Source organism: Pagrus major, chromosome 9 (genome assembly GCF_040436345.1).
Source record: "Pagrus major chromosome 9, Pma_NU_1.0".
Taxonomy (NCBI): domain Eukaryota; kingdom Metazoa; phylum Chordata; class Actinopteri; order Spariformes; family Sparidae; genus Pagrus; species Pagrus major.
Window position 1 is genome coordinate 10,140,782 of NC_133223.1, and position 27,683 is coordinate 10,168,464.

The 27,683-nt window shown below is 39.7% G+C and overlaps 1 protein-coding gene across 1 annotated transcript; it reads right to left on the reverse strand.

Annotated features, from left to right (window-relative positions):
• Window positions 1-4,695: 4,695 nt before the first annotated feature.
• On the reverse strand, window positions 4,696-10,288 carry LOC141002612 (trafficking protein particle complex subunit 10-like). Its single transcript, XM_073473969.1, has 5 exons — window positions 10,218-10,288; window positions 9,885-9,956; window positions 8,667-8,751; window positions 5,178-5,374; window positions 4,696-5,017 (listed from the first exon to the last, which is right to left on the reverse strand). The coding sequence occupies exons 1-5, from the start codon at window positions 10,286-10,288 to the stop codon at window positions 4,873-4,875; spliced, it is 570 nt and encodes a 189-aa protein (XP_073330070.1). The 3' UTR covers window positions 4,696-4,872.
• Between the last annotated feature and the right edge of the window lie 17,395 nt (window positions 10,289-27,683).

Sequence of the window (27,683 nt, forward strand, 5' to 3'; positions counted from 1 at the left end):
CCCCTTCAGCCACAAGAGCTTTAGTGAAGTTGGAGAAAACTCTAGTAAATTGTTTTGTAATTGGATGCTGAAGGAATACAATTTCCCTTAATTGCAACCTAGGGCCCCTGACTTAAACCATGGAAACCAACTAAAAGTACACACAAATATGTGGACGGAAGACCAATGATAGTATTGGTTGTTTGTCCACTGCACCTCTGTTCACATTTTCCTGATGAGTAACTTGTTAAACTTGCTAAATATTGACTGTCTGGTCTATGCAGCAAGGGTAGAACTGGTCATATGGACGCAAAACCTCTAAAAGTGTGTCCTGGTTGAACATGAGGTTAATTTTGGAGGCAGCCTGATTGAATACAAAGTAAATGGAAAAAGAACAATTGACTCGGACAGATGTACATTTGCTCTTGGAAACACAAAGTCTCTCTATGCCCCCTTTCAGCCTCTTCCCACTCCCACAAGTCAAATACAACAGCTTGGTTAGTGGCCCTACATTTCTACAGGGAGTTTGACACTGTAGCCCTCTAGCATTACCTCATAAACCATCCCTCTATTGGAGCAGTATAAAGAGTGAGTTAAGTAGAAGACGGAGAGGCAGTTAGGGTAGTACATTGGACCTTCCCCTTGGAGACCAAGGTTCCCACTCTGACAGTGACCAAGAGTCAAGACTGATTTGATATGAAGTGACATAAGTTAAGTTAATGTAAGTCATTTACGTTACTAACCTTAAGTCAGTTACAGGATTGAACATATATTATATTATCCAAAGTATTGATTTTCCCTAAACCTAACCAAGTAGTTTTTGTACTTTACCAAACCGCAGTGTTTTTGTTTATAACATTCCAAAAGTCATAATATGTCATAATGTGAACTGTTTGACAGTAAGCTTTATTTTGAAAATCTCATCAGACATGACATATATATTATTGCTAACTTGACTGTGAAGCCTTTCACATGCAAAACTGATACTAGAGGGCTAGGTAGAGTCTGGGCATAGGTATATAGGTATAGTCTGAAGATTAAGGCCACTGACCAAGCTGCTGTATTTGGCGAGTTGGGGTTGAGAACGTGTTGCTCCTTTTGTCCACACAATTGAAAATATTTCATTAAAAAAATCTGCGACTAGGTCGAAGCTGTATGTTATATGAAAAAGGAGAAAAACTTAAGGAAAATGAAAGTAACTAGAGTTCTGGTAAAGTCTATCATCATAGCAATGCTGTCACACAAACACACACACATACAAATTTGGTGTGTACGTTGGTAGCTAGCTAACTCACAGTGAACGCTGTCAGTACATTGGATGTTTGTCCTAACAGAAATTGGTTACACATTCAGAAACCACCTTTTGGGAGAAGGGTTTGGTGTATTAAGCGCCCCTTCAGCACAGAGGATGCCAGGTTCAAGTCACCTGCTGTAAAATCATCCTTACCAGACCTCCACTACCATATACAGGTAAGAGATAACACCCATGAAGTTTTGTTATACAATCTTGCTTTCTAAAATGACAATGTAATTAATCTTAATCTCATCTTTGAAGATGAGATGTTTCTAGAAGACTGAAAAGACTGAAAACCCATGTGGAAAGTCTGGTTTTATTTAACTGTTGTCTGCTGCTGAGATTTCTGTCTCAGACACAATACAGTGGATTAAGTGAAATTTAATGTGTGGTGCATTTGAAAAACTCAATAGCAGCTTGTGATTCCAAAAGTGATGTCCCATTTATTCAGATAAAGGTCTTTAATGAGGTTTGTAGATTACTCTGAGTAAATGGAACATTATTTCTGAAAAGAGAAAACATTTCTGTCAAGTTTTAAATGTTGATCTAAATTAAATTCCATTTGGCTCCATTGCACTGGGGAAGTAGCAGTCTCTGAAAACTGCTCCGTCTGCTCTATCTGAAAACCTTGATATGCAAGTAAAACTGGAAGTTTATGCATGTCCACTGAGGTTAAGTGCTAAAATATGTTTTTGGTGTGATTCAAGAAGCCCTTAAAGGAAATCTCTGCATCTGTGTGTGCCGATGTGATAAAGCTGCAGAGTTGGAATGGTCTCAGTGCACCTAGTGTTTACTTGGCCTCCATAATCTTTTATTTTGTAGGCTGATAGTATCTCTTGGCAGGGAATAAACTGGCTAACAATCTGAAATGTAGTTGTGCATAGGTATGAGGGAATTCAGACATGCACACACACAAGCATAAATATGCAGGTGTGTGAATATGCACATTAGATAATCAGCCATGGCAAGCTTCGCTCCTCAACACATTTGAATATGCAAAAAGCCTTGACAAGCTGTAATTACATGATTCCTGTGGGTGCAGACACAACAGCCTGAAAATATATTATAGGAGGTAGAACAAGAGAGAGGAGAGTAGCTGGGAAGATGTGTGCACATTGTTTGCATGCATTCATATGGGGGTGTTTGTATGTGTGTTTGTGTGTGATGATGCAGGTGGTGTTTCTTTACTGCTCACCAGAATATGAAATGTGCTGGGTCATACTGGTTATGAAGGGGTTGGTCACAGAGGGCATCAAAACATTCAAGGGGATAAGCTCTGATCAAAACAGCAGGCAGGTATTTGTTTGAAGTTCAGAAGTCACCAAATACAAATCCAAGTCTCCATAATGGCTCTGCCTCAACAGCAATTTCTATAGACTGGCACGATATCATTGGATAAAGAATACAGTAATTAAAATCTGAAACTGCTGGCTAAGAGTAATCGTAAATTTGGTAAGATTGTAACACGTTGCCGTTAATGACTCCCGCTTACGTCTCTTGGAAGTCACAAAAATGTTGAATCGGTGTGTACTTTTGCAAAAAAATCCATTCCTCCCAGTCATATTAATACACAAATTCCTCAAGACACCGGCTGAGGAGGTGGAGTTGCAGCCATATTTGACACAAGCCTATTAATCAATCCTAAACCCGATTATAACTCATGCGAAAGCCTTATTCTTGGACTCTCTCACCTGACCTTGAAAACAACAAAGCCTCCTCGTCCTTATTCTGAATTTTATCTGAATAATCAATCAATCAATCAATCAATCAAATCAATCTTTATTTGTATAGCGCCAATTCACAACAGTGAGGCAACATGAGCAAGCACTTGGTGACAGTGGCGAGAAAAAAAAAGCCTTTTAACAGGCAGAAACCTCAAGCAGACTCAATGTTGGGCGGTCATTTGCCTTGACTGGTTGGGTTGAGAGGGAGAGAAACGAGAGAGAGAGGGAGAGAGAGAGATGGAGGGGGGGTGAAAGACGCAGTGGAGAGAGGGAGTATACAGCAGCCACAGGTATAATAGTAACAATAATATTCATAATAATAATAATAATGATGATGATAGTAGAAGTCAAGCAGGACGGCAGCAGCAGGGCCAACTACCATCCATGAGAACCTGCAAGACGAGAGAGCACAGAGACTCCGGGGAAGAAGCCAAGTTAGTAACATGTATAAATGAGACATGAATGTGTACAGAGAGAGAAAGAGAGAAGCTCAGTACATCATAGGAAATCCCCCGGCAGTCTAGACCTATGGCAGCATAGCCAAGAGCTGGTGCAGGCCCCAACTATAGGCTTTATCAAAAAGGAAAGTTTTAAGTCTACTCTTGTCTGCCTCCCGAACTGACATTGGAAGATGGTTCCACAGGGGAGGAGCTTGATGGCTGAATGCTCTGCCTCCCATTCTACTTTTGGAGACTCTAGGAACCACAAGTAACCCTGCATCCTGAGAGCGCAGCTTTTGAGTGGGATAATAGGGTACTCTTATGTCTTTAAGATATGCTGGTGCCTGGCCATTAAGGGTTTTGTATATGAGGAGGAGGATTTTAAATTCAGTTCTGGATTTTACAGGAAGCCAGTGCAGAGAGGCTATATGGGAGAAATATGTTCTCTAATATGAGTTATTGTCAGAACACGGGCAGCAGCATTCTGGATCAGCTGGAGAGTTTTTGGAGACTTATTAGGGCAGCCTGATAAAAGGGAATTACAGTAATCCAGCCTTGAGGTAACAAAAGTGTGGACTAATTTCTCTGCATCTTTTTGAGAAGGTGTTCCTGATTTTTGCAATGTTCCGAAGGTGGAAGAAGACAGTCCTTGAAATTTGCTTTATATAGGAGTTAAAGGACAAATCCGGATCAAAGATAACTCCCAGATTCCTTACTGTGGTGCTGGAGGCCAGAGTAATGTCATCCAGAGTAGCTATATCATTAGATAACTTGTCTCTAAGATGTTTAGGGCCCAGCACAATAACTTCTGTTTTATCTGAGTTTAGCAACAGAAAATTGCAGGTCATCCAGGTCTTTATGTCCTTAATACATGCCTGATGTTTAGCTAACTGATTAGTGTCATCTGGCTTAATGGATAAGTTCCTTGAGTCTCCAAAAGTAGAATGGGAGGCAGAGTCTTTAGCTATCAAGCTCCTGACCTGTGGAACCATCTTCCAGTGTCCTTTGGGAGGCAGACTATGTTTAAGAGCAAACTTTCCTTTTTGATAAAGCTTATAGTTAGGGCTTGCACAGACAGCTATGCTGCCACTGGTTTAGACTAACATCACAGACATGCTCAAATAGTAGCATCTTGTAAGTCAGGAAGCTTCATTAGCAAGATTAATTGTTAGCAACTTCTGTGACTACAAAAAAAAATAAAAATAAAAATAAATTCTAGCATAGCTACATTCAGCTTTCATGACGGTATTCAGGAAAGCACATTTTTCAGCAATTACTTTAACCAAGAGTTGCTGCCTTAACTGATTATTGGGAAGTCAACATTGATAATTTATGAAAATTGTATGACATTTTAAGTCAACAAGCCTGCTATTTTTCTAGGTACCTGGACCATGAAGTATTTACAGAGGCTCCAGCAGGGCTGAGTGCGTTTCTCTCAGAGCGTACGCATGTCGTCTTCAAAGTGGGCCAGGTTTGTGGTGAAGGACATGAGGAGATGAGTTTGCAGCTTGAGCAGCAATGAATTGCAGGATTCCTGAGACGGAGATGAATCCTTCAGAGGATCTGACAGCACCACACACCTGCATCAAAGGACATTGACCTTAACAACAACAACAACAACAACAACAACAGGAGGAACAAGGGCTTGACAGTGTCTTGTGAGGGAAGTCAGTCTGCCATTCATCGTCTTCTGCCTATTTAACCCAAATCAACTAATTCATGGGGAGGACGATTCCTCACCTGTTATTCTGTTTCTTGCAAAATTTGCAGCGCATGTCCATGATGGATGACCGAGGCAGGATGTTGGTCTTGTTCTTCTTCTTGTTGCCGTTGGCCTCCACGATAATGATGACCCAGTCTGCTGAGCCGTGAGCCCGCAAGCTGTTCTGCCATTGCATCATTTCCTCCTTCACTGAGCCTTTATACACCTCTGTATCCTAAAGTAAAGTGAAAAACAAATTATTCAGGCAAAAAAAAAAAAAAAAAAAATCATTCTTCACTCTGACTGCCTCAATGCCCCCAGCATTATGTTAAAACATGAAAATGATACAACAATGATTCCTAAAAAGCAGGGATATTGTGTGAAAGGTAAATAAAAACAGAATGGATCAAATTCAGAATGAGTGCATATTTACAAAAAACAATGAAGTTCATCAGTTTGAACATTAAACATAATGTCTTCGTACTGTATTTAATTGAATAGGTTTTTTTTTTTTTTAAAAAAAAAGGGATTTGCAAAATATTGCATTCTGTTTTTATTTGTTTTACAAATTGTCCCTGATTTTTTTGGAATCAGGTAAAACTCCTGTTGATGTTCATTGGTTTGGGAGGAAGTCTCCACATGAGAACTGAAACTAGGAAAATAATGCAGGCAAGCAAGTTTACATTGTTTGATAAATAAACTATTTGAACTGGAGGCTTCTGAATTTTGTCTTTTTCAATGGGCTGGATCTTAGTAGAGGCGGAAAATAAAATGTCCTGTCACTTATTATGTAACAGTGTCGATTGGAAAGGAGAGGAAGTGAAGCCTTGGTGTTGCACAAGGTTTTGGAAGTGAAGTTATTCAAATCATGCACACCAATGGAAAATACACAGGTGTTTTCAGGTGTACTGACTGGTTGCCTCTGTCTGACTGTCCTCTCAAAGAACAGCCTGACCCAACTTGACCAGGGTGCCACTCCATTGTCTCTACTGTTAACTTCCTTTAGATGCTGTAGTTTTTGTTCTCATGTTAAACAGGTTGGTGCAGTTGCATGTCAATACAGTAAAGTAATTGTGTGTAATTTACATTATTTATGTACAAATACAGCTGTGATGAGTTGGTGTACTGTGGTTTTGTAGCCTGTCCAGGTCACAGCTCCACCACACAGCCCACCTGTCCTCACCGCCATATTGTCATGCTGTGTGCAAAAAATTTACTGCTCCTTGTAGGGAATGTAGGGGAGGCTGCAGCTCTAACTTAATGCCACACTCTGTCTGCTTCTAATACAAAGACAGCATGTACCTGTCCAGACTGTGTTAGACTAGCATCTTCCTGAATCTCCATTTAGCTCTCTTACAGCTTGTCCAGCAGAACAACCTGTTGCTTTTTACAGTTCATCTCTTTATTTAGACCCTCCCCCTTTAAAGAGGAGTACACTCTACTGCTGCAACTATGACATCCCGGCTTATTAAACTGTGCAATGAAGTGCTAGTGAGAAAGGAACAGAAAATTTGACAATCTCATACATCCTGCACACCTACAGGGCTGTGTTTCTGCATGAATTAAGCACAAAGATTTCAAATTTTTCTGCAATGAAAAGCTCAGTAGCGGTTCTAGCTTGCATGACGCCCTGGGCGAACCATATATCGTTATGAGGAACCGCCCCTGAAAAAGCTCCATATTTTTCTTTGTGATTTACATTTTAAACTTTGAAAACCTCCATCGAAGTAAGAGTTTTGTTAACTAGAGCATATTTAATATATCTATATACACCATAAAAAAGTCTGCTTTCAGTGACACATTGAGAAGGTTAAACATTTTCAAGCAGCATAGAACTGAAAAGGTTTCAGTCACTAGATAGTACCAGAGGTATGGCGATGAACCTGCTCTGGAGTAGGGCCAAGCCGTGCTCGCCCTACCTCCAAGCGGGCCACGGTGACAACTTACAACTGCAGTCAACCCATTACAAGCACCCATCTCCCCCTAAAATCGATACTCAACTTATGTCTGTGCAGGAAACCTTAGAGATAGACATTTATAAGTCTGTGTGTTCAGCTCTCAGTACTTTTGTAACTTCTAACTGAATATCTTTAGATTCTCTTGTCCTGTTTGCACTTTCAAATATCTGCTGTGTTTTACTGTTTCATCGTGCTCACTTTCAGCTGTTTCGAAGAGACATACAGTTACTGCTGATGAAAACACGTTTTCTGTAATGCTGCTTCATAATAAAAGCTTTTAAATGACTAAATCATGGGGGGCCTTTGTTGTGAAGAAGTTTTGAAATAAAACGTGTTTGTAACTGAATTGGCGGAGCCACTTTTTAGTGGTTTCTTTTCTTTCGATTCTTCTATAGTACTGCAGGGATCAGCACAAGTGCGTCATTGGTATAAGACACAACTTTAAGCAGGTAGCCCAGTTGTGGTAGAAATGCAAACCCAGACTGCGCTGGGCTGCCACGCGAGTAGAGCCAGGCCGGCAGATGTAATGGAAAAATGGCATTAGATGTTACAATTAAAACAAATGACTACTGCTATTCTTCCCCTTTCCATACTGCATACACATACAGGCTCACTACTCCCACACTAAAAAGGTCCAGTCCATAGGAATTGTCATGAGTCACAGGCTGATGACAGCACTTCCTTAAACTAACCAGCTGCTCAGTCAGCAGCAGGTTCCCTTCCTGTTTTTCTCCAGTCTGCTTTCCCTAAGCACCCTTGCAGAGCAGATGTCAAGTTCAGTTTAGACTGGGGACAACAGGGTACCAATAGTGCAAGTAAGGCCATGTGCACAATTATACAGATAGATTTGATAATATATTCTTTTCTCCTCTCAGACACACAAAGCTGATGTTTTTCCACAGAACTGAACTCTAAAAAAAATACAACTTACATTTGAAAATGCCATTTTGTGAGTGTCGTTAACTGACTGAACTTGCATATCCTAGAAATCTAACATGAGTGATGTGAGTTTGCATATCTTGCATACAGATAGAACACATGGATGAAATAAACTCCAACAAGACTCTGCTTTTGTGACTTTCTGGACATAAAAGGTCAGGTAGCAGTAACATGAAATAGCAGATTTTGTGTTACTGCCACGATTTGAAAGGCCAACAGCCAATGAGCAAACACTACTTGACTGCCTTGACCAACCCCGTAATGTCATCACTCACTGAGCCACGGTCAAACACCCTACTTTGTCAGTGACACATCATACACCACAAAGGGATGCACGACATGCATGCTTTTTTTCCCCCCAATCATGCCTCTTGCAACCAACCACTGATAATTTCTTTGTTTGCATTTTTGTATTTTAAAAAGTTCCAAATGTGTAGTTTATGTGCACCTGAGGGTAAAAAAAGGCTACCTTTTCTGTTCTATAAAAGCCTCTATTTTACAAAAGAAGCTTGTCTTAACTGTCCTGCATAATTTTAAAATAAACCTCCCAGTGATGTTAATTAAATTATTGAGTGACTGAATGATAGAGGTTGTTTGGGTGCGCATGTATGTGTGTGTTAAACCACTCACACGACAGTAGGTCCAGTAGATGTGGAGGAAGGGGAAGGTGAGCAGAGCCTTGTTGACCTCCTTGGGGAAGCAGCTCCTCTTTAAACTGGACAAAATTAGCTTCAAGGTGGATCATTTTTGGCACACAGGCGTACACCCTGATTAGAAAACAAAGCAGAGCTTCATAGATTCAATTAAATTATCTTTACAACGAATATTATTTTATTGCCTCGTGAAAAAATATGGCTATATTACATTCAACCCAAGAAACACTGTCAAACTCTTGGATAAACACGAACACTAACTCCTTTATCTATCACTGGATCAGCAGCTTTCTCAGAAGTTTAAAAGTGTGAATATTCCTTGCCTGGGAACCAGGTGGATCTGTCAAATCCATCAAACGTGTACATTTATTTGCGTGTGTACAATGTGTAAAATCTAAATTGAATTATCAACATTACAAAATAAACATTAACCCATTGGTGAATAACAACTATATTTACCATAGCATTACCAGCGTCACGTATTTTAACTGAAAGTTGAAATTTGGAGGTTTTATAGTCCCTTGAAGTTTAACATATCTGGCGTTGGATGTTCAAATGACTAAAAACCAAGTATAAACCCATTACTTAAATTTGAATGTCATGTCTGCGCCACTTCATGTCGCCATTTTCTCTTGCTTCCTCTTCTGTTTCGGGACTGAGCAGCGGTGCGCAAAGGATCTTGGGATATGGGAGGCCGCGAAGGATAGTAGCGGTGCGTCCTCCAAAAAGAGGGAAATGAAGGCTGCATTTGTGGGCCGCATTTGAAGGAGCCTTTGAATTTGGACAGCCTTCGCGCAGCGTTGTGACGTAATTGGCCTTCAAATGCGCCCTTCGAGAGCTGCAGCCCCTGAATTTGGACACAGCCCTGGTCCATATTAACAAGACTTATAGCATCCAGTCTGCAGGCCCGTCCAAGCTCACAAAACTCAGAAACTCTCAAACTAGGCCATTAAATGTTTAAATAAAACACATTGTGGTGTACTATTTTGGTGTAATACAAGATTGTTTGTGACATGGGGGTGTTGCAATTATGGTTTAAACAAGGTGAGGACCCAAATGCAGTCAACACATGGGAGGTAGGATTGGGGAACAAAAGGCATGCTTTATTTAACAAAAGCTGAACATACAAGAAACCAAGGAATCCAGAAAAACACAAATCAATGAAAACAACAAGGAACATAAACCAGAAACATACCATGGGGAGACACAAGGAGACACTGGAGAAGATACTGGCGATGACACGGGTGGGAAACACAGGGTGGCATCACTGGGGAAGACAGAACAAACTGACAAAGACATGAGGGAGAACAAAGACTTTATACAGACACACTAACGAGGGGATCAGGTACAGGTGGAGTGAGGCAGGAAAAGGACAGGTGAGGGAAAGGAATGGAAAAACACTGGAAGGAGGAACTGAAAAGCTAGACGCAACACATGAGGGCAACATTTTCAAAATAAAACAGGAAACAAGAACAACAAGAAACGGAATCATGACAGGGGGGCATTTTTTTCCTGCTTAAAAACAAACCAGGAACGACCCTGACTTGGATGAGTCAGCGCTGCAACCGTGTTTTGTTGCTCTAATTGGTTGTAGGGCATTTTGGTTTGCTCCTGTAGAGAGCACCCCTTAGATATCAAGGATTGGACTAAAACACATTTGTGAATTAGTCAGGCTTGAAAATTGACATTACATCTCTCAGTAAAAGAAGCCTGTGTTCATTCACTGTTGTTGATCTCACTACAACACAGGTGACGAACAGTGATGCAAGTATGTCGCATATCAAAACTCTGATAGACATCTCTGATATCCTTTATTGAATTTCTTAGTACAAATAAATTAGAACGTTAAATGGAATATCAATACAGACAACATATGTAAACAGCACAACAAACACCTTTACTTCGATGTCATTTCTTTACAGGTGAGAGAACATCTCCTCCTCCATTTCCTCTGAGCCACCATAAAAAGCATCCTTACATCAGACACAGCATTGCAGCAGTCTGGATTGTCACACCTGCATTAAACTTCAGTACACTGTGAATAAATCATCCAAAATCATGGTTCATGGTTCATGGTTGATGGTGCATGGTGCGATGATGTGAAATGTTGGCCCACCTGTACTGAAAGCATATCCACTGACATTAATGGGAGTCCATCAACTACATCCTCCAAAATGACAATAGACCTTACTAACACAGCAGCAACAAACACTGAAAACTAAAAGCATTACAATAATATTTATGACTATGTTTTCACAAAATGCATTCACCTCCTACACTCCATTGGCTCCCTGGGAAGTTGTTGGGCCAATGAGGTTTATAGAGATGTGATGAAAGGAGCAGCATAAAGATGGTTAAAAATTTGGTCAAATCAAGAATTCAAATAGCTCACATGAAAATTTAAATCTAATATCTACCTTTTCACGCCCTCATAAAAATAACTGTGGGCAAAAGATTAATTCTCTGGACTTATAATGCCCAAAGTCCTTCACATTTGACTAATCAAAGTTTCAACTTAAAGGGACATGAAGGATATTTTAGGAAGAATCAAGTTTGCACATAATAAAGCCAGGGTACTAAGTACAGTACGAGTGAAAAAGGTACAAATAAAAACAAATGATTCTTGCAATGAACAATCTAACTGAAAAGACTGTATAAGAACATGTAAGCCAGACAAAATGCAAGGCAGACTTTATGTAAACGCTCAATACAGTGACGTCTCAAAACAGCAGTGAGCGTGGAAAAAAATATGGGATTGTGGAGGCCTATGAAGCTACATGATGTAGGTTTCAGGGTTTGGGTTTTGTCATCTCTTTCCACAATAGTCTTCCTATCAAACTTTGTTGAAATTTCAACTTCTATTTTGTATGTTCTACTATCTCTCCTTGTCATTGTATTGTTCTGTTTGAACAGCAGGGTGCAATAATACTGCTCAAGAACACAGACTCATTATTATTATTACGGATCCAACTTGAGTTTTCATAAGACCAGCCCGACTCCGCCTCTTATTGTCTGTTTTTGGCTGTGTAGTTAGTACTCCACCTCTTCACACCAAAAACGCGACCTCTCTCCCAGTCTTCTACTGCTCCTGTCGGGGTCACTCATCCTCCGGAGCCACTTGCCATTTGTGTGCCCGTTTTAGTAATACCTGCTCGCGTTTTAGTAATTCCCACACACGTTTTTTAAAAGAAAACACATCCATGTCACTTCTCTGTATTGTTGCGTGTTTTTGTTGAGAGATTGTTTAGTATTTAGCCACACCCAGGCTGATAATCCTGCTTGTTTTGCAATGTCATGGCGGCAGCTTGCTCTGTCCACACCCACTGTGTAGTACACAACTTATTGTGAATCACAGCACGGAGTGTGGTCACGAGTAGGAGACACCAACAGTGTGGAGTCGCTCTTCGCAACAAAACAAAGATCTGTTTATGTTTTCCTCTTCTTCTTCTTCTTCTCCTAAATTTTATATATATTTTTAATATTTGTCACATATTATATGTCTTCTCATAGTAAATGTTTATCAATTTGACATTACAATGCAACACTGTTGAATGAATATAGAACAGGAACATCCAAATAAAGAAAAGAAATCAGTCAGCAGAAGTACAAATCAGCCACCAGTAATTTACTACCATGACAACCATAAGATCTGAGACTATATGAGTTGATCAAATTAATTTAGAGTTTTTCCTTTGTCTACTATATACAACTGCTGAAGTAAAATGATGACTTATAACTACATGTGATCACTTAAAGTCTTAATTTAATTTTAAAAAAGTCAATCCCTGTTGTGTGTATTGATACTGTGAGTAAAGCATCAACTATTCGAGAGATAGTATTCATTTATTTGCTTTTACATGAAGACATTTTTACAAACACCCATTTTATAAGTGATTTAGGCTGTATTTTTGAAGTAAATACCAAAGTCCAGTCTTTCAACTTTATGTGCCATCCGTCGGCATGGTCTCCGTTTTCACTGCTATGCCGACGACATCCAACTCCACATCTCCACAAAATCCATCACCCCTGCCACCCACTCTACCCTCACAAACTGCCTGTCAGAACTACAATCATGGCTGCAAAAAAACTTTCTCAAACTAAACAGTGACAAATCTGAAATCATACTCATTGGCCCAAAACATCTCACCACATCGACCCAGACCTTCACCCTCAGCTTTGACAACATCAACCTGTCTCCCTCTCCCTCCATCCGTAACCTTGGCATCATCATGGACAGTACTCTTTCATTCGAACAGCACATCAGCCGCCTCACCCAAACTGCTTTCTTCCATCTAAAAAACATTGCCCGCCTCCGCCCACTACTCTCCTTCTCTGCAGCTGAGACTCTCATCCACGCATTTATCACTTCAAGACTGGACTACTGCAACAGCATCCTCTATGGCTCATCTTCCAAAGTCCTCAATAAACTTCAATACATCCAAAACTCTGCTGCCCGCCTCCTCACCCACACCCGCTCCCGTGAACATATCACCCCCGTACTCCAAAACCTTCACTGGCTCCCTGTCCCACACCGAATCAACTTCAAGCTCCTCCTACTCACCCATAAAGCCCTCCACAACCAGGCCCCTCCCTACCTCACGGACATGCTCCACCACCACACTCCTTCTCGAAACCTCAGATCCTCAGACGCTAACCTTCTCTCACCCCCCCTCAGGACCAAGCACCGTACCTGGGGGGATAGAGCCTTCTCCATTGCTGCCCCCTCCCTCTGGAACTCCCTCCCCAAACACATCCGTGACTGCCCAGACTCATCCACCTTCAAGTCATTACTCAAAACCCACCTCTTCAAACTCGCTTTTCATATGCACCTGTAGCTGTTTGCTGTACTCAACCTGTTCTCCCAAAAAACCTACACAGATCCATATCCTCATACACTGTTCTTTTTACTACATATTTCTCCTCTATCGCACCATGCACTTGATTTTATGCACCATGCACTTGATTTTATGTATTCTTGTATGTATTCTATTCTTGTAAAGTGTCTTTGAGAGTTTTTAAAAGCGCTGTACAAATAAAATGTATTATTATTATTATTATTATTATTATTATGTGTGCTGACTGCACTTGAGCTTCCTTACTGAGCAGGAAATCGGACAGCAGTGAAGGTCAAATGATAATTTGGAGGAAGAAGCAACAATGAGAAAAGGGAAATGAATACATCCCCCATTTCCTGGTCATTTTGTAAAGGTCAGGAGGAAATGTTAAAAATCTACAGGGAATGAAAAACTGCAAATGCCAGTGGTAGAAAAATAATAAAACACTGAATATTAGAGATGTGTTCCTATGCCAAAGCTCTTACCCCTTCTATTAACCTGTTGGCCTTTTTGAGTTTTTAAAACATTTTCCAAAATCAAATCACTAAAGATCAGCACGAATCTTGTATTTTTGTAACCAGAAACACAAGTCTCGTTCAGGGGGGAGGCTCCCTCTGAATTCTTGTTGGCAGTTAATTCTAAACTCCTCTCTCCAACTTTTTCCAGTATAGTCTTCTTGCAAGAACTATACCTCTTGCGAGATTTCAGAGTGAGACCTGGTAATTTAATGAATGTCTTTTCCAGCCATGTTTCTGGTGACAAAACCATTGTTTTAAGCAAAAACGTGATATTTTTCCTAACACTAACAAAGTTGTTTTTTGTGCCTAAACCTGACCAGACCTTAGCTTCAGCGCTGTCACAACAAAACATTTTAAATTTAACCTAAAAAAATAAATAAATAGTGATTGAGTTATGGGTTTAATTCAACAGCAAACCACATAATAAAGCCTCAGAGGTAAGATATTAATTGAGAAGTTATTGAGAATCATTTCCAATTACATTTTTGACATCAGGTCACGGGCCAGACGGAGGGGGAGGGCAGGCAGGAAATGGCCGGGGGCCTGGAGTTTGAGACCTCTGCTTTGTACACTAGTTACCAAGAACAAGATTTTCAAATCAACACAACTATGTCGTTAGCAACAATGTGATCATTATGAGGAAGGATAGTGATGACATGATTTGGGTGTACAATTAATGAGATAAGTTGGTAAGTCCGACTTAATATGTTTTTGTCTGGGCCAGGTGTTGAGAGGGTATAAAGTTAAAATAATCAGTATGTGATGTTGTTGTTTTTTAATATTTTACATCTACATATACTATATATATATATATATATATATATACTATACTATATACAACAGGGAGCATTCACAACCGCAAGTTCTTCAGAACTTGCCTTCTCTAGTTCATTATATGTTGCTTGTATTCAAATGTTTCATTTGAAATGTTTGACATGTGAAATCAGGAACTTCCACTGTTACAAGGCTGAGCAAGAGACATAATAACGATAAAGAGCTTAGCCCTGCTTAAGTTCACCTCACTATTACCTACTTTTCCATCTGTCCCTTTCACTTTGTTAATGTAAACTGCAGAAGAATTAGCAAAGAAATTACCAGTTGATGGATGCCCATTGCCACAGCCCAGCTTAGGCACTGGATCCTTGAAGCACAGGGCCCACAAAGGTTTATCCTTCAGAGAACATGAGGCCTCAGCTGGACATCCTCCCCCTATTATAATAAGATGGTTAAACCTCAGAAAGGCCAAAACTAATGGTGCATTCAAGCAGTCTCAGTCAAATTATAAAGTCAAACATTTCTAAGTTTATCTCCAGGAAATTGTCCTCAGACAGCCAACAATTTGTGAAGCAAATTTGTATGAGTTTTAAGGTACAGTTCACCCAAAAATGAAAATGTAGTCATCATCTTCTCACCCCCATATCAAATTGAATGTCGGGTTAGTTTCATAGTCCACAAAACAGCTTTGTAGCATTCTCCCAAACAACTGAAGCAGATGGGGACTTGTTTTAAAATGTAAAAACAAACAAGTAAAATAAAACCCCTATCCTACCTAAAAAAAGTCCCTGTCTACTTGAGTTTGGTCAAGAGAGTGCTACAAAGCTGTTTTTCTTTGAAGCTCCAGAAATTTGTAGCGGACCTAGAAACAACACCTAACTTGAATAGATAATAATTACATTTTCATTCATTTTTGTGTGAACTGTTACTTAAATTGTAAATAATAGTGTTAAACAGTGTATATTCTTAAATGAACAACATGTCCAGGTTACTAGCAAAGAAAGGGACTTCCATTATTTACATCCTACAGCATCTTTTTCACCAGCCCAGTCAACAGGACCAAGACCAGCCACTGTACAGATTACATCAGATACTGTAGGACTAAACAGCACAATAGATAGCAGCTACATTGAATGTATTTTGGCAATGTTTTGATGAAAAAAGAAAAAAGCTGAATAGAAATGGATAAAAAAAATCTTTCAACACTGTGTTCTGACCTCTTCAGAGTGAAACTGCCAAATGTCAAGTAACAATAAAAGGAGAAAGATACAATAGGCCTCACACAATAAAAAGGATGTGAATAGGCTTCTGGATCCATTTCTACAGGCCTGAAAGGTCAGGAACCACTTAATATATGTTACCAGATGTCAGAATAGACTTACATGTAATAAATATTTGAAAATACTGCCACTCTATTCACAAACTGACGCTGCACACACACCTGCATGGAGACACTCACACTCTGCAGGCCCATTGAGCGGGATGGTTAAATGTTATTACAGCTGACAGTCTGAGTGGGCAGAAGGGCAGCCAGTCATTTTCTGAAGGGTGCTCACACTGAAGTGTGTGATGGGTGTTAACAGACTTCACATCACAATCAGTCCAGCTTACAAACAGACGGATGTCTGGGTAACTCAACAGACTCTATTGCAGGTTTTCACAAGAGGAAAGAATAAAGAGTTGGTTGGATTGAGGATTGTGATTAGTGCTACTTTAGAGGAGCTCAAGGTTCTGCAAATACCATGTCTGCACTGTTTCTGATAAATTCGAAAACATATTCCTTCCTTTCTGTTTTGGCTTTACATCCACACTTCACTGTTTTAACCCCTGAAAAGTTACCTTTTCAAAATGCTTTAAGGTACAATAGGAGCAACATTAAGCCTTTCAATGTTTAAATTCTGTATGTCAATTGACAGGATTTTAGGAAAAGAACCAAATCCAGAGAAAGAGTACTGAGGCAGGATAAGGTGACCTTAATTATAATGAATGGGTAAGCAGGTCATTGTTAAGGGTGAATTGGAGTGGGCTGGCTGACTTCCGTCTGATGGGACTGAAGGTTAACGCTTTATATTAACAACCTTGTAATAAGCATAGATTAAAAGACATCTAAGAGAGTTGATAACCGTTTAAACACTGCAACAGCATTACAGACTAATTCATTCAGTCTTACTAATTTACCTCATCTGTCACTGTTAAAACCTTACAAAATGTTTGTTGCTTTATTAAGATTAAAACATACCTTCTTATGGAAAGTTAAAGGTACAGTGTGTAATATATCGAGTATTTAGAAGGCAAGCAAGTATTTATATAGCACCTTTCACAGACACCAGTCACAGTGCTTCACAGTCAAACTAAATAAAAATAAAATAAAAAATACAAGAAAAAGTACCACATAAAATATAGTGGGAGAGCTGATAAAACACAGGAGTAAAACATACAACCTAATATTCTGCCCAAATGCCTGTCTGAAAAGGAAGGTTTTTTAACTACTTTTAAAAGAGTCCATGGAATCCAGAAATCTCAAGCATGCTGGGAGACTATTCCAAAGCATGGGGGCTGCTGACTGAAAGGAGCAATCACCCCGAGTCTTGAGATGTGTCCGAGGTACACTAAGAAAACCCTGGTTGGAGGAGCTAAGGGCTTGACTTGAAGTGTAGGGGTAAAGAAGATCACTCAAGTAATGTGGAGCCTGGCCATGTAAGGCTCTATAAGTGAGCACCAAGATTTTAAAATGGATTCTAAAATTTACAGGAAGCCAGTGCAAGGATGTTAATCGGTGTAATATGTGACCATCTATTGGATCATGTTAGGAGCCTGGCAGGCAATGTAATGAGTATTTGCTCAGGCCGGTGAGGAGAGAATTACAGTTGTCTTAGTGCGAGGAGACGAATGCATGTATTAGCATCCCAGTTATGTGTTTTGATACAATGGACCTAAGTTTGGCAATGTTCCTAAGATGAAAAAAGCATGACTGTGTGAAACGTCTTAATATAGACATCAAAGATCATGGAGTGGTCAGAGATTACGCCAAGATTACGGAGACTGGCTTTACAGGATGATGATAGGGAACCAAGTTTATGCCTGATATATGTCTGGAGGTTTTCAGGGGCAACAATTTATCTATCAATTTAGCTGCAGAAAATGATTCGCCATCCAGCTCCTAATGGTGTTTAAACAGTTTTCCAAGACAGACAGTTTATGGAGCTCATGTGGTTTAAATAAGAAATGCAGTTGGATGTCATCAGCATATAAATGGTTCAAAATGTTGCTGAAATTGCTGAGTATCTGTCCAAGGGGCAACATGTATGTGGATAATAAAATGGGCCCCAAAACTGATCCCTGGGGGATACCACATGGCATAGTAGCAGAGTTAGACAGGAAGTCACCCACAGAGACTGTAATAACTCTATCTGAGAGATAGGATGAGAACCACTCTAATGCAGTCCTGGAAATGCCCACCAGATGTTTTAGCCTATGGATTCAAATTTGGTGATCAACCATGTCAAATGCTGCGCTAAGACCTAGTAAAACATAAACTGAATGTATCTGCAGCCATTAAAATATCATTAGACACTCTGAGGAGAGCTGTTTCCGTAGAATGGAGTTTACGGAAACCGGATTGAAACTTAACAAACATCCACTGTTTCTCCAGTGTTCAAACAAGTTGTTTTTTCGACAACCTTTTCTAAGATTTTAGAAAGGAATGGAAGTTTGGATATTGGTCTTTAAATCTCAGGCAAGGAAGAATCAAGATTAGGTTTCTTCAACAAAGGTTGAACAATAGCCGGCTTAAAATGACTCGGGACACATCCTGATAAAAATATTGGTAATGCACAGGCCAATTGTGTTAAAAACCTTTAAAGCAGAGCGGTGGGTAGGATATCAGAAGTGCTTGAGTATGGTTTCATTTTCCTAGCAAGGCTGAAATATTATCTATGGACACAGGAGAAAGGGCGTTTAAGATGGATGGGTTGGAAAAACTATTAGTGAGAGGACTGGATGAGGGTGAGATATTTGCCCTGACATTAGCAACCTTGTCTATAAAATGAATAAGAAAGCCAGTACAGTCTCTGTTAGTGAAGATTGGTAAGTTACAAGTGGTGGGAGTGACAATATTGTTGAGATTTTTCTTTTTAGAAGTTATTAGGTTGGAGAGAAGCTCTCTCAGCCTTTACCATATCATTGAGGGTCCCCATAAGTTCTCTGAGATGCAGCCTGCAGCCTGTTCAAGCTTAGTGGTTTTGCATAGGTGTTTAGTTTTTCGACATTTCCATCTGAAACCTCAAATTTTTCATTTATCTATGGGGATGGATTTTTGGAGGGGATCTTTCTAAGTTTCAGGGGAGCCACTTATTTTACAGTGCAGTGATTATAAAAAGATTGGATAAAGGTGTCAATATTACTATCATTTAAAACATTATTGCAATCAAACAACATGGAGAAGTTTACAGTTGTGGCCCCAATCAGGAAATGGGAGCGTTTCAAGTGGTAGGAAGATGAAGGCTGAGTCTCCAATTGAGAGCTAATGTCGCATAATATACATTTGTGGTCACTGACACATAAATCCTTTGTTTTTACACATGGCTTAGATATTAAATTAGTGTCATCAATATGAAAATTAAAATCCCCAAACATTAAGATCTTATCCAACTTTATGATGGATGATAAAAAAAACAGTAAAATCAGTTAGAAAGGAGCAAAGTGGGCCAGGTCGACGGTAAATTAAAATACAAAAGAATGGGGACCAGTTTACCGATTCTACACAGCTGCAATTCAAAAGAATAAAAAGGCTCTGTGTTTACTAGCTGGCATGTATACCTATTTCTAAAGACTACTGCAAGACCACCACCACGGTTGGTCAACCGGGGAGTACTGATAAAAGAGCAGTCAGCAGGACAATGTTCGATCAGATGGGTATAATCCATATTCTGCTGCCATGTTTCAGACAAAAACAAAAAAAAGTCCATACTTTCACTACAGAAAAGGTCATTTAGGAAAAATTACTTGTTTCCGATAGCCAAGCTTAGTTTTCAACTTATCCTTATCTTTAACTTGTGAAAATGGGCTTCCGTATTTATCACCGTGACGCTCGCGCAAAGCCTGGCACGGGACACTTTTGGAGTAGGTGACAACAAACAGCCTGACTGCAACAAGGTAGGCTGATAGTGTATTCAAAGCTGCTGCTGTGCAACTTTTGTCACAATGCTTTTCCCACTGTGAATATTTTTGCCAGTGAAAATGTCAGAGCAGAAACTCTTAATTAACTCTGTGTGCAAAGCCTGGACATGTCATGTTTTAAATGAATATATGTCAATTATTTATTGACTCCTAAGGTCCTAAACACAGTTGCTGCTTCTGTTCCTGTGCTATAACTCTTAGTTACTTGTTTTGAGTGTGTAGGTCGGGTGAAATGCAGCCCCTCGACCATCACACAGAGTGAATGACAGGGCTATACTGTACATGCCCAGCTCATTACATATATGTCACAATAATAGAAGTAGGTTTAGCAATTCATCACTTCAATATTTCAACATTCAACTGGATTACACAAACTGTGAACATTTTATTTCCTCACTCAGGTTTGTCCATTCTGGGCTACTGTAGAAACATGGCGGTGCACCATGGCGACCTCCATGTTGGGAGACCCACTCCCTATGTAGATATAAACAGCTCATTCTAAGGTGATGAAAACACAACAACTGTTATTTTCAGGTGATTATATACTAATTAAAACATACTTATGAATATTATATTCCATTTCTGCCAAGTCTGTTCTGCTAGATGCCACTACATATTACACACTGTACCTTTAACTGCACTTTTTAAAGTTAACTATGCTTTTTGCAGCTGTTGGATCTATAGGCCAGGAAAAATAGTGGTGGAAGGTTGGCTGCAGGTGAAGATATTGAAGGTAGCAGGAATCTGAAGATATGAAACAGGTGGCTGACTGCCAAATAGAATATTTCAGAATAACACAGTGAGAATGACAAGGCAACTTGGCATACTGACACGAAATTCTGCCTCATTAACAGATTTATTTTTTGACATATTACAGTCGGAAAAGCACAGGTGTAAATAGTCAAATTAATGATGGATGAATGCCATTTGGCTGCTTCAGTTTCAGGATCCTGGTATTATTCATTCAGACTAATTGTAACACTGTCATGACTTTCTGGGACACTTGAATAAAACAGAGCCATTGTTAAAGCTGCTGTAAGACCTCCTGTCCATTTTGCAATCCCCTCCCTCCTCTCTACGTCACCCCATGAATGCAAAGTGGTAATCGCCAGACAGCAGGAAATAAGAGGATCCTGCTCTCTGCACTGAGATAACAGGAAATTTCTTTTCTTTCACTGCAAGAGTTGGGGGAGTAGAGACATGGGTTACTCACCAAACACTCTATAACAGATTACTGTTGGAATACAGAGCTATTAAACACTTATTTCAATAAAAAATATATCACTCACAGCAGTTTTAATGTTATTAGTAGCATTGGTGCTTATCCTACCATGACAAGTCAAAACATCTGCTGTGAAAAGTTGATCAGGGTGATAGTGATGATTCAGTAGGGGCTGGAAAATTCAGAGGCATATCAACTGAAAACATTGGACAGAAGTTTTTATAGACAAATCTTTTTATTCTTGTTGTCAGGTAACCACCAAATATATACAACATCTGCTGCTTTGGTAAAATAGAGATAAAAAAATTAAGAATAAATGTTTCCTACGATACAATGTGCCTGGCAGGTGTTCCTCTTCTTCGCAACATGTTGTGTTTATCTAGTTGTTTTTAGTAGTTGAAATATGTTCAACTTTTCAGTGCAAGGCATGGAGTCACAGCACTTTTCCCATTAATCACATATGATGGCTATGGATATGATTGTTGAGCACGCAACCTGGCTCCACAGGCACACCATGCTGTCCTTGTACGAAAGATGCTTTTTCAAGGTGTTTTTAAAGCGACCCCAACTATAGCAACAAGTGTCTGTGTGATCGGGGCCTAAATGTAGATAATAATGGTTGATATGAAAACATTCACTTTACCTTTATAGTCTGAGCACACTTTTTATATTATATTCACATAAAGCTCTCAGCTGAGGCTCGTCACATCAGGAAGTTAGGTCAGTATAATATCAAATCTCACTACATGTATCTGAAAATTAAGAAACATTAAATATAAAAAATAATTGATGAATGAAAGTTTGCATCCTAAGCAGACGCTGAAAAGTTTTTTTGTGCTCCTTCTTAATTAGGCGTTAGGCCTCAAACACATCTGGATTTGGCCACAGTTGTCTCAACACTGATACATCCTTCTGCTGAGGTTAAGAGAATGTACAAACAAAATGTTGTGATCTCAAATATAACAAATTGGCCACGTTGTTTGATACTGTATTGCACCCTTCCTTACATTTACACAGATAATACAAGACAGAGGTCAGTTTGACTAATTTAACCTTCATTTGATTTGTGTAGGTTGTACAGAATTGAAAAGTGTCTCATTTAAAGGGCAACCTGCATAATGCATCTCACTGAAATTCCTTTGGGTACGCTTTAATGGCAGCAAACAGCAAACACAACAAAATGAGGAAGTAAACGCCACTTCCCCATCGGCACGGTGTCCACACCTCCCTAATTTGATCCCGTCGCCAAACTCCTCTGTTGAGCCTGTAGCCATATCAAAAAGTTCCACATCATTAAGAGCTGAAGGTTGCTACACTGTTAATGAGGCCCAATTAGCCTTTACTAAAACAAAGATAGAAGGCGGGAGAGGCTCAGAGGAACAGTTCCCCTCCTGTATTAAATTTGTTGACCCATTGCCAAGTTAGCAAAGAACGAAGATGGAGTGAGAGAGACAGGTGACAGAGAAACAGAAACAATGAGAAGATAAGAATAAATAGAATAGATGTAGTGCTACCATTGTAATTCACTGTCCATGGTTTTTTATTCAATATGTTGTTACCACATTTTTATTGAATGTCTTTTAGGATATATCAGAAATTCCCATGTGGCAATGGCAAGGTGCAAAAGACCATTCTTGAGAAAAACAGTGAACTGTTGAGTCTCTTCTTAGGTTGTACAACGTCTTGGGTTGTTGTATGATTGGTTCTTGGTGTTCAGATGGAACACCAAGAACCAATCATCAAGTCTCTCTTCCAGGTCGTCAAAAAATACTCATGTTTTCGATTAACCAATATAATAAATTATCTTTCTCGAGAATCACCTAATGCACCTTTTAGGAACAATTTAACAGTCAAAGATTTGTATTAATGGACACCGAAAAATAAGGGCCAATACCATTTAGCATCTAAACTTTCTGACATTTGCAAATAAAACTTTTAAGCCATTCATTGCATTACAGCTGTGCGTGTATGTCTGTCTAGCCTCTAAATTGATGGTAGTTTGGCAGCTCAATGACTAAGCCAATGTGCAATACAAGGCATGTGTCCTTGTCCTAGCTAGAAGAGCTAATGTGGGTTTTTCTGTGTGTGTGTTTGTGTGTTGTGGGGCTGTCTGGCTGTCATTGAAAGGTGGTGGTTTCCCCCTTCAAGCAATCAGAGTAATTACATGTGTAAAACGGACTTCTACCTCTGGACCAGTGTGGGAAAGTCACCATGGACTCCAGATCAAAAACTCTGTATGCTACGAAAGAGAGATTAAGGTGGTGGTGATAGGCTCAATCAGCATTTATTGAACTCATTTGGCAAGAGCATGAATGGATGTTCATTTATATTTAAGTCCCACAATGCAGGCAAATCATTCAACAACAAACCAGAAATAACAGCCTGGAATCAGAATGGAATTCTAAATATAATCTAACGATAAAGCAAGGAATCTTTGTCTCTGTATTTTATTCACATATCCCGAGAACCATTCATCCAAACTACTTCACACTTTTTTGTTGCTGAGGACCCAGGGAAGTGCAGTGTCAAATTTCTGTTGAAATTTGGACCCATGATATGTTCAGTATTATATAAAATAAATAGTCTGTGCAGCAGTGGCAGCTAACATCAGCACTCTGGCTGAGCAGCATGTTGAAGAGGATACTACACTAATACATTGAAAGTTCCCAGTAGTTTGCTGGATGTTGGTTGTGCATGTCTGTTGTCTTCAAAGTTCATAGTTCAAGACTGTTTATTGACCCATTGTTGATATATTCAAAAGTCTTCCAAAAGTGCTTGAGATCTTAAAAAGATACCAGATTTGCATTCAGGTGGTCATCAGTCACTGGTAAACACATCATATGAACTGATCCGAGGAAAAAGCCACCGCAGGATTTAAATAATAAAAGCTATAGCAGGCACAGAGGGACCTAAGTCTCTCCTCTGTGCCCCCAGCCAGCTCTGAAAACACCCTGCCTCCACCACAAAGCCATTACATATACGATTGATAGGCATCATGGAATAATTCTGTTGAAATTAGAGACTGGGGGCACTGTGAGAATGGGATAAAAAAGGACTGGATTGCAACTTCAGCCCAAGGCATTTCTGTTGTGACAGGTCACGCATCACAAAAAACAAATTGCTCTGCTCCACTGTGGATGCCTCTTCACGCACTAACCCACACACACATACACACACAGGTGCAATGCTGGCACATGGTGACACCAAACAGGAGTTCACTGACACACTTGAGTCACACCTGGTACTGACCTTCCTCTGTTGTTGCTCATTTGCTGATGTTGCTTTTACCTAGGACTGCCACTGGTTTAAATGCTAATTCCTGGTGGTAAACTTGGAAATTTCTAGCTTTACAAGCTAAAAAGGACCCCCTTATCTTTGAGGAGAATGAGAAGCAGATCTAGCCCTCGGGCCTTCAGTCCCCTGAGGGAATCATCTTCGAAGACTGTGCACTTGGAAGGATGTAACACAGCCGACATCAATGGCCGTATATTCACTTCACTTCATCATTCAGTCTGACATCATGTTCATGTTAACCATTTTCTGTTTGGGAAGGTTTGTTGTTTTTGCTGTATCCTGTCTTCAGTGTTGTGCTGTTCGGGAATGCTTTGCTCAAAAGAACACATTTTTTGGGTGGATGGCTGAACTGAATCATTTCCTTAAACAATTTCTTCATTGGTCAATTCACTATAGCTCTCAGTCAGTTCCGAGTGAATGTGCAGGTATACACTCACTGACTGATTCATATCATAACTAATAATCACTTTGTTGATCGTATTTTTCAATTACTTTAGTTTCAAATGATTCAAAATCACTTACAATAGCCAGGTTTCCATCCAAATATACTGCAAGCCAAATTCTGAGAAAATCTGCAAAAGAAAATGAAAGTGGTTGTTTCCATCCACTATAATTATGTGATTATAAGGAGTTGGTTCATTGAGATGAGTCAGAAGAGGACACAACACAATGACACAGTAAAAGAGTACCACCCAATCCTCAAACTGTTAATAACACAAAGTAGAACACATGATGGAAATATGACATTTCTGTTTGTGTCATCTATTAACATGCGGAAGGTTGTGTTAGATCTGTGTGAAACAAAAAGGAAAACTGATTTTTTGTGGAAAAGCTGTTTCCATCTACCAACAAGTGCATTAACTCTGTTTCAAAAGGACAAAAAACACCTTAAGCTTTTAAAAAACTTTTTTTTTTAATTATCAAAATCACATCAGCAGCAAAAGACATGCATAAAGTGAAGGTGATGACTATTATTAAGAATGTATTTCTACAATCTCTGTCCCCATCAATAACAGTATTGTTAAGGCTGACCATCTAAAACAGTATGTTTGGAAGTCTGTTCAGAGGTCTATTAGAGCAGCAGAGACAGGAGAGAAAGAGAATGAAAGAGACAAAGCACCATTATTTTACACCCCTGGGTCAATGTCAGAGAGAGCTGCTGGCAAATTAAAGAAGAAGAAAGAGGAGCGCCCAAAAAATGTTTTTGGGGCACATTTCTCTTTTCCAAATGGATCTCTTCCAAACTGCTTCCTTTTTCTTCTTTTAATCAACTTTTCCCCTCATACCCCCAAACTCTGTGTTTATCAGCCTCCATCTCGATCTTTCTCTCCCCTCTTTATCTCTGTCTCCTCTCAGAGAGCTCGTCTGAAGCACGGCTGAGTCTCCGAGGACTGCAGACCTCTCTGTCTCCATCAGCCTCTTCCCTCCTGCATTCTCCTCTTTCTTCTCAGAGTTGTCAAGTCAGCAAAGAGAGTAGCAGGAGCTCACTTTTCCCAGTGACATGCTCACTACAGCCAGTGTGACCAAAAATTTCACATGGCAATGATAAATTGAAGGGACTTAGGATAAGGGTAATTACAGGACCCACTGCAGTAACGTCACGTGGTTACCTCATCAGTTGCTAACCTTAGTTTCCTTCAAGAAAGATTGTTTAGGGGATTTTTGGTTAAAAAATCCATCCAAGAGTTAACAAATTAAGCTACTTGTAAGTTAATTTATGTAGCAAGGTTTCACGTCACTATTGTTTTAACGTTTCAATGATCACATTCCCAAACATATCGATTAATGAACACCATCTCAAATCCTGCCAACCTTATGTGTTTCTGCATTTGGGTCCTCACCACCTTTTTGCCAAACATAACATATCACACTTTGTCAAGACACATAATCTCTGTTTATGGAGGCACCTAATTTTGCTATTAAGGACACTAAAAAAACGGTATCACTGAGTTGGCCAATATATCAAGTCTATACAAGTTGTGATATCTTTTTGGTTTAACAGTGACAGTATCAGATTTGAAAATTCTCAAAATTTGCATCAAGCTGTGCACCTGCTTTTGGCCAAATCTGAATAATTCATATACATCTGACATGGTCTATTTCTTGTATCTGGTCCTTGTCAGAGCAGAATGATAGAGATGGCACATCAAGGCGCTGGTGTGTGGAGAAATAAACCAACAGCCTGCCAGAGGGCAAAAAACCCGTGTCCAGGGAAACACTTTCATCAAGTCCTGCTCATAAAAGATGATTTACGGCCATCTGGGGCTTTGACCAAGGCTGAGCTGTGTTTGTGTGCATATGGGATGTGTGCATAGGGGTGTGATCATAACTCACCCGGACGAAAGAAAAAGTGAGAAGAGGACCGGGTAAAAACACATCAGCGTATTTCAGCACCTGAATAGATTTTAACATTGTGACCAATGTGTCTTGTAAAAGCAAAGTAGATTTGTTGGCTTGTTACCATTGCGCATGCATGCACGCACGCATGCACACACGGACACACACACACACACACACACACACACACACACACACACACACACACACACACACACACACACACACACACAGTCACCCTGCAGAGATTGTTGAAATAAATCTGTAGGTAACAAGTGCAAATTTGTTCTGAATGCTGAAAAAATATAGTACAGACTGAAACTCTCCTCCCTCTTGTAAACATAAACTGTATAAAATATTAAAAAAATTATGGCTGCCTTTTCTCCAGACCTGACATTCAGCTTCTTCTTATCTTCTTGATAAGAAAATCATCCTAAAAAATGGATCTTATGTTATTCTTTTCTCCTCATATGGTCATCATAAGTTTTATTTCACAAGATCTTTTTAAGACTCTTTGCTCTCTCTGTACAGAGTAGCCCCATTCACACTGCCCTTTGAATGTGGGAACCATGCGCCAATTCTCCGCATCGTCCTCTGTGTGAATGTTTCAGATGCGGAGAGGGGGGACAGTTTCGCTGCTGCTCTAATGCGCCTCCGGAGGTAGTATCAGAGCCGCAGCAGAGGCTGATCTGATGGTGTTCACAGTCTGACAGCTAAACACATCCTTCACTCATCAAATAAAAGAGAAATGACCCGCATAACAACGTTACAGAACCAAACAACAGTAACGTGGTAACTGGTAGTGTCTTTGGCAACGGACATGAGTAAAAGCCTCT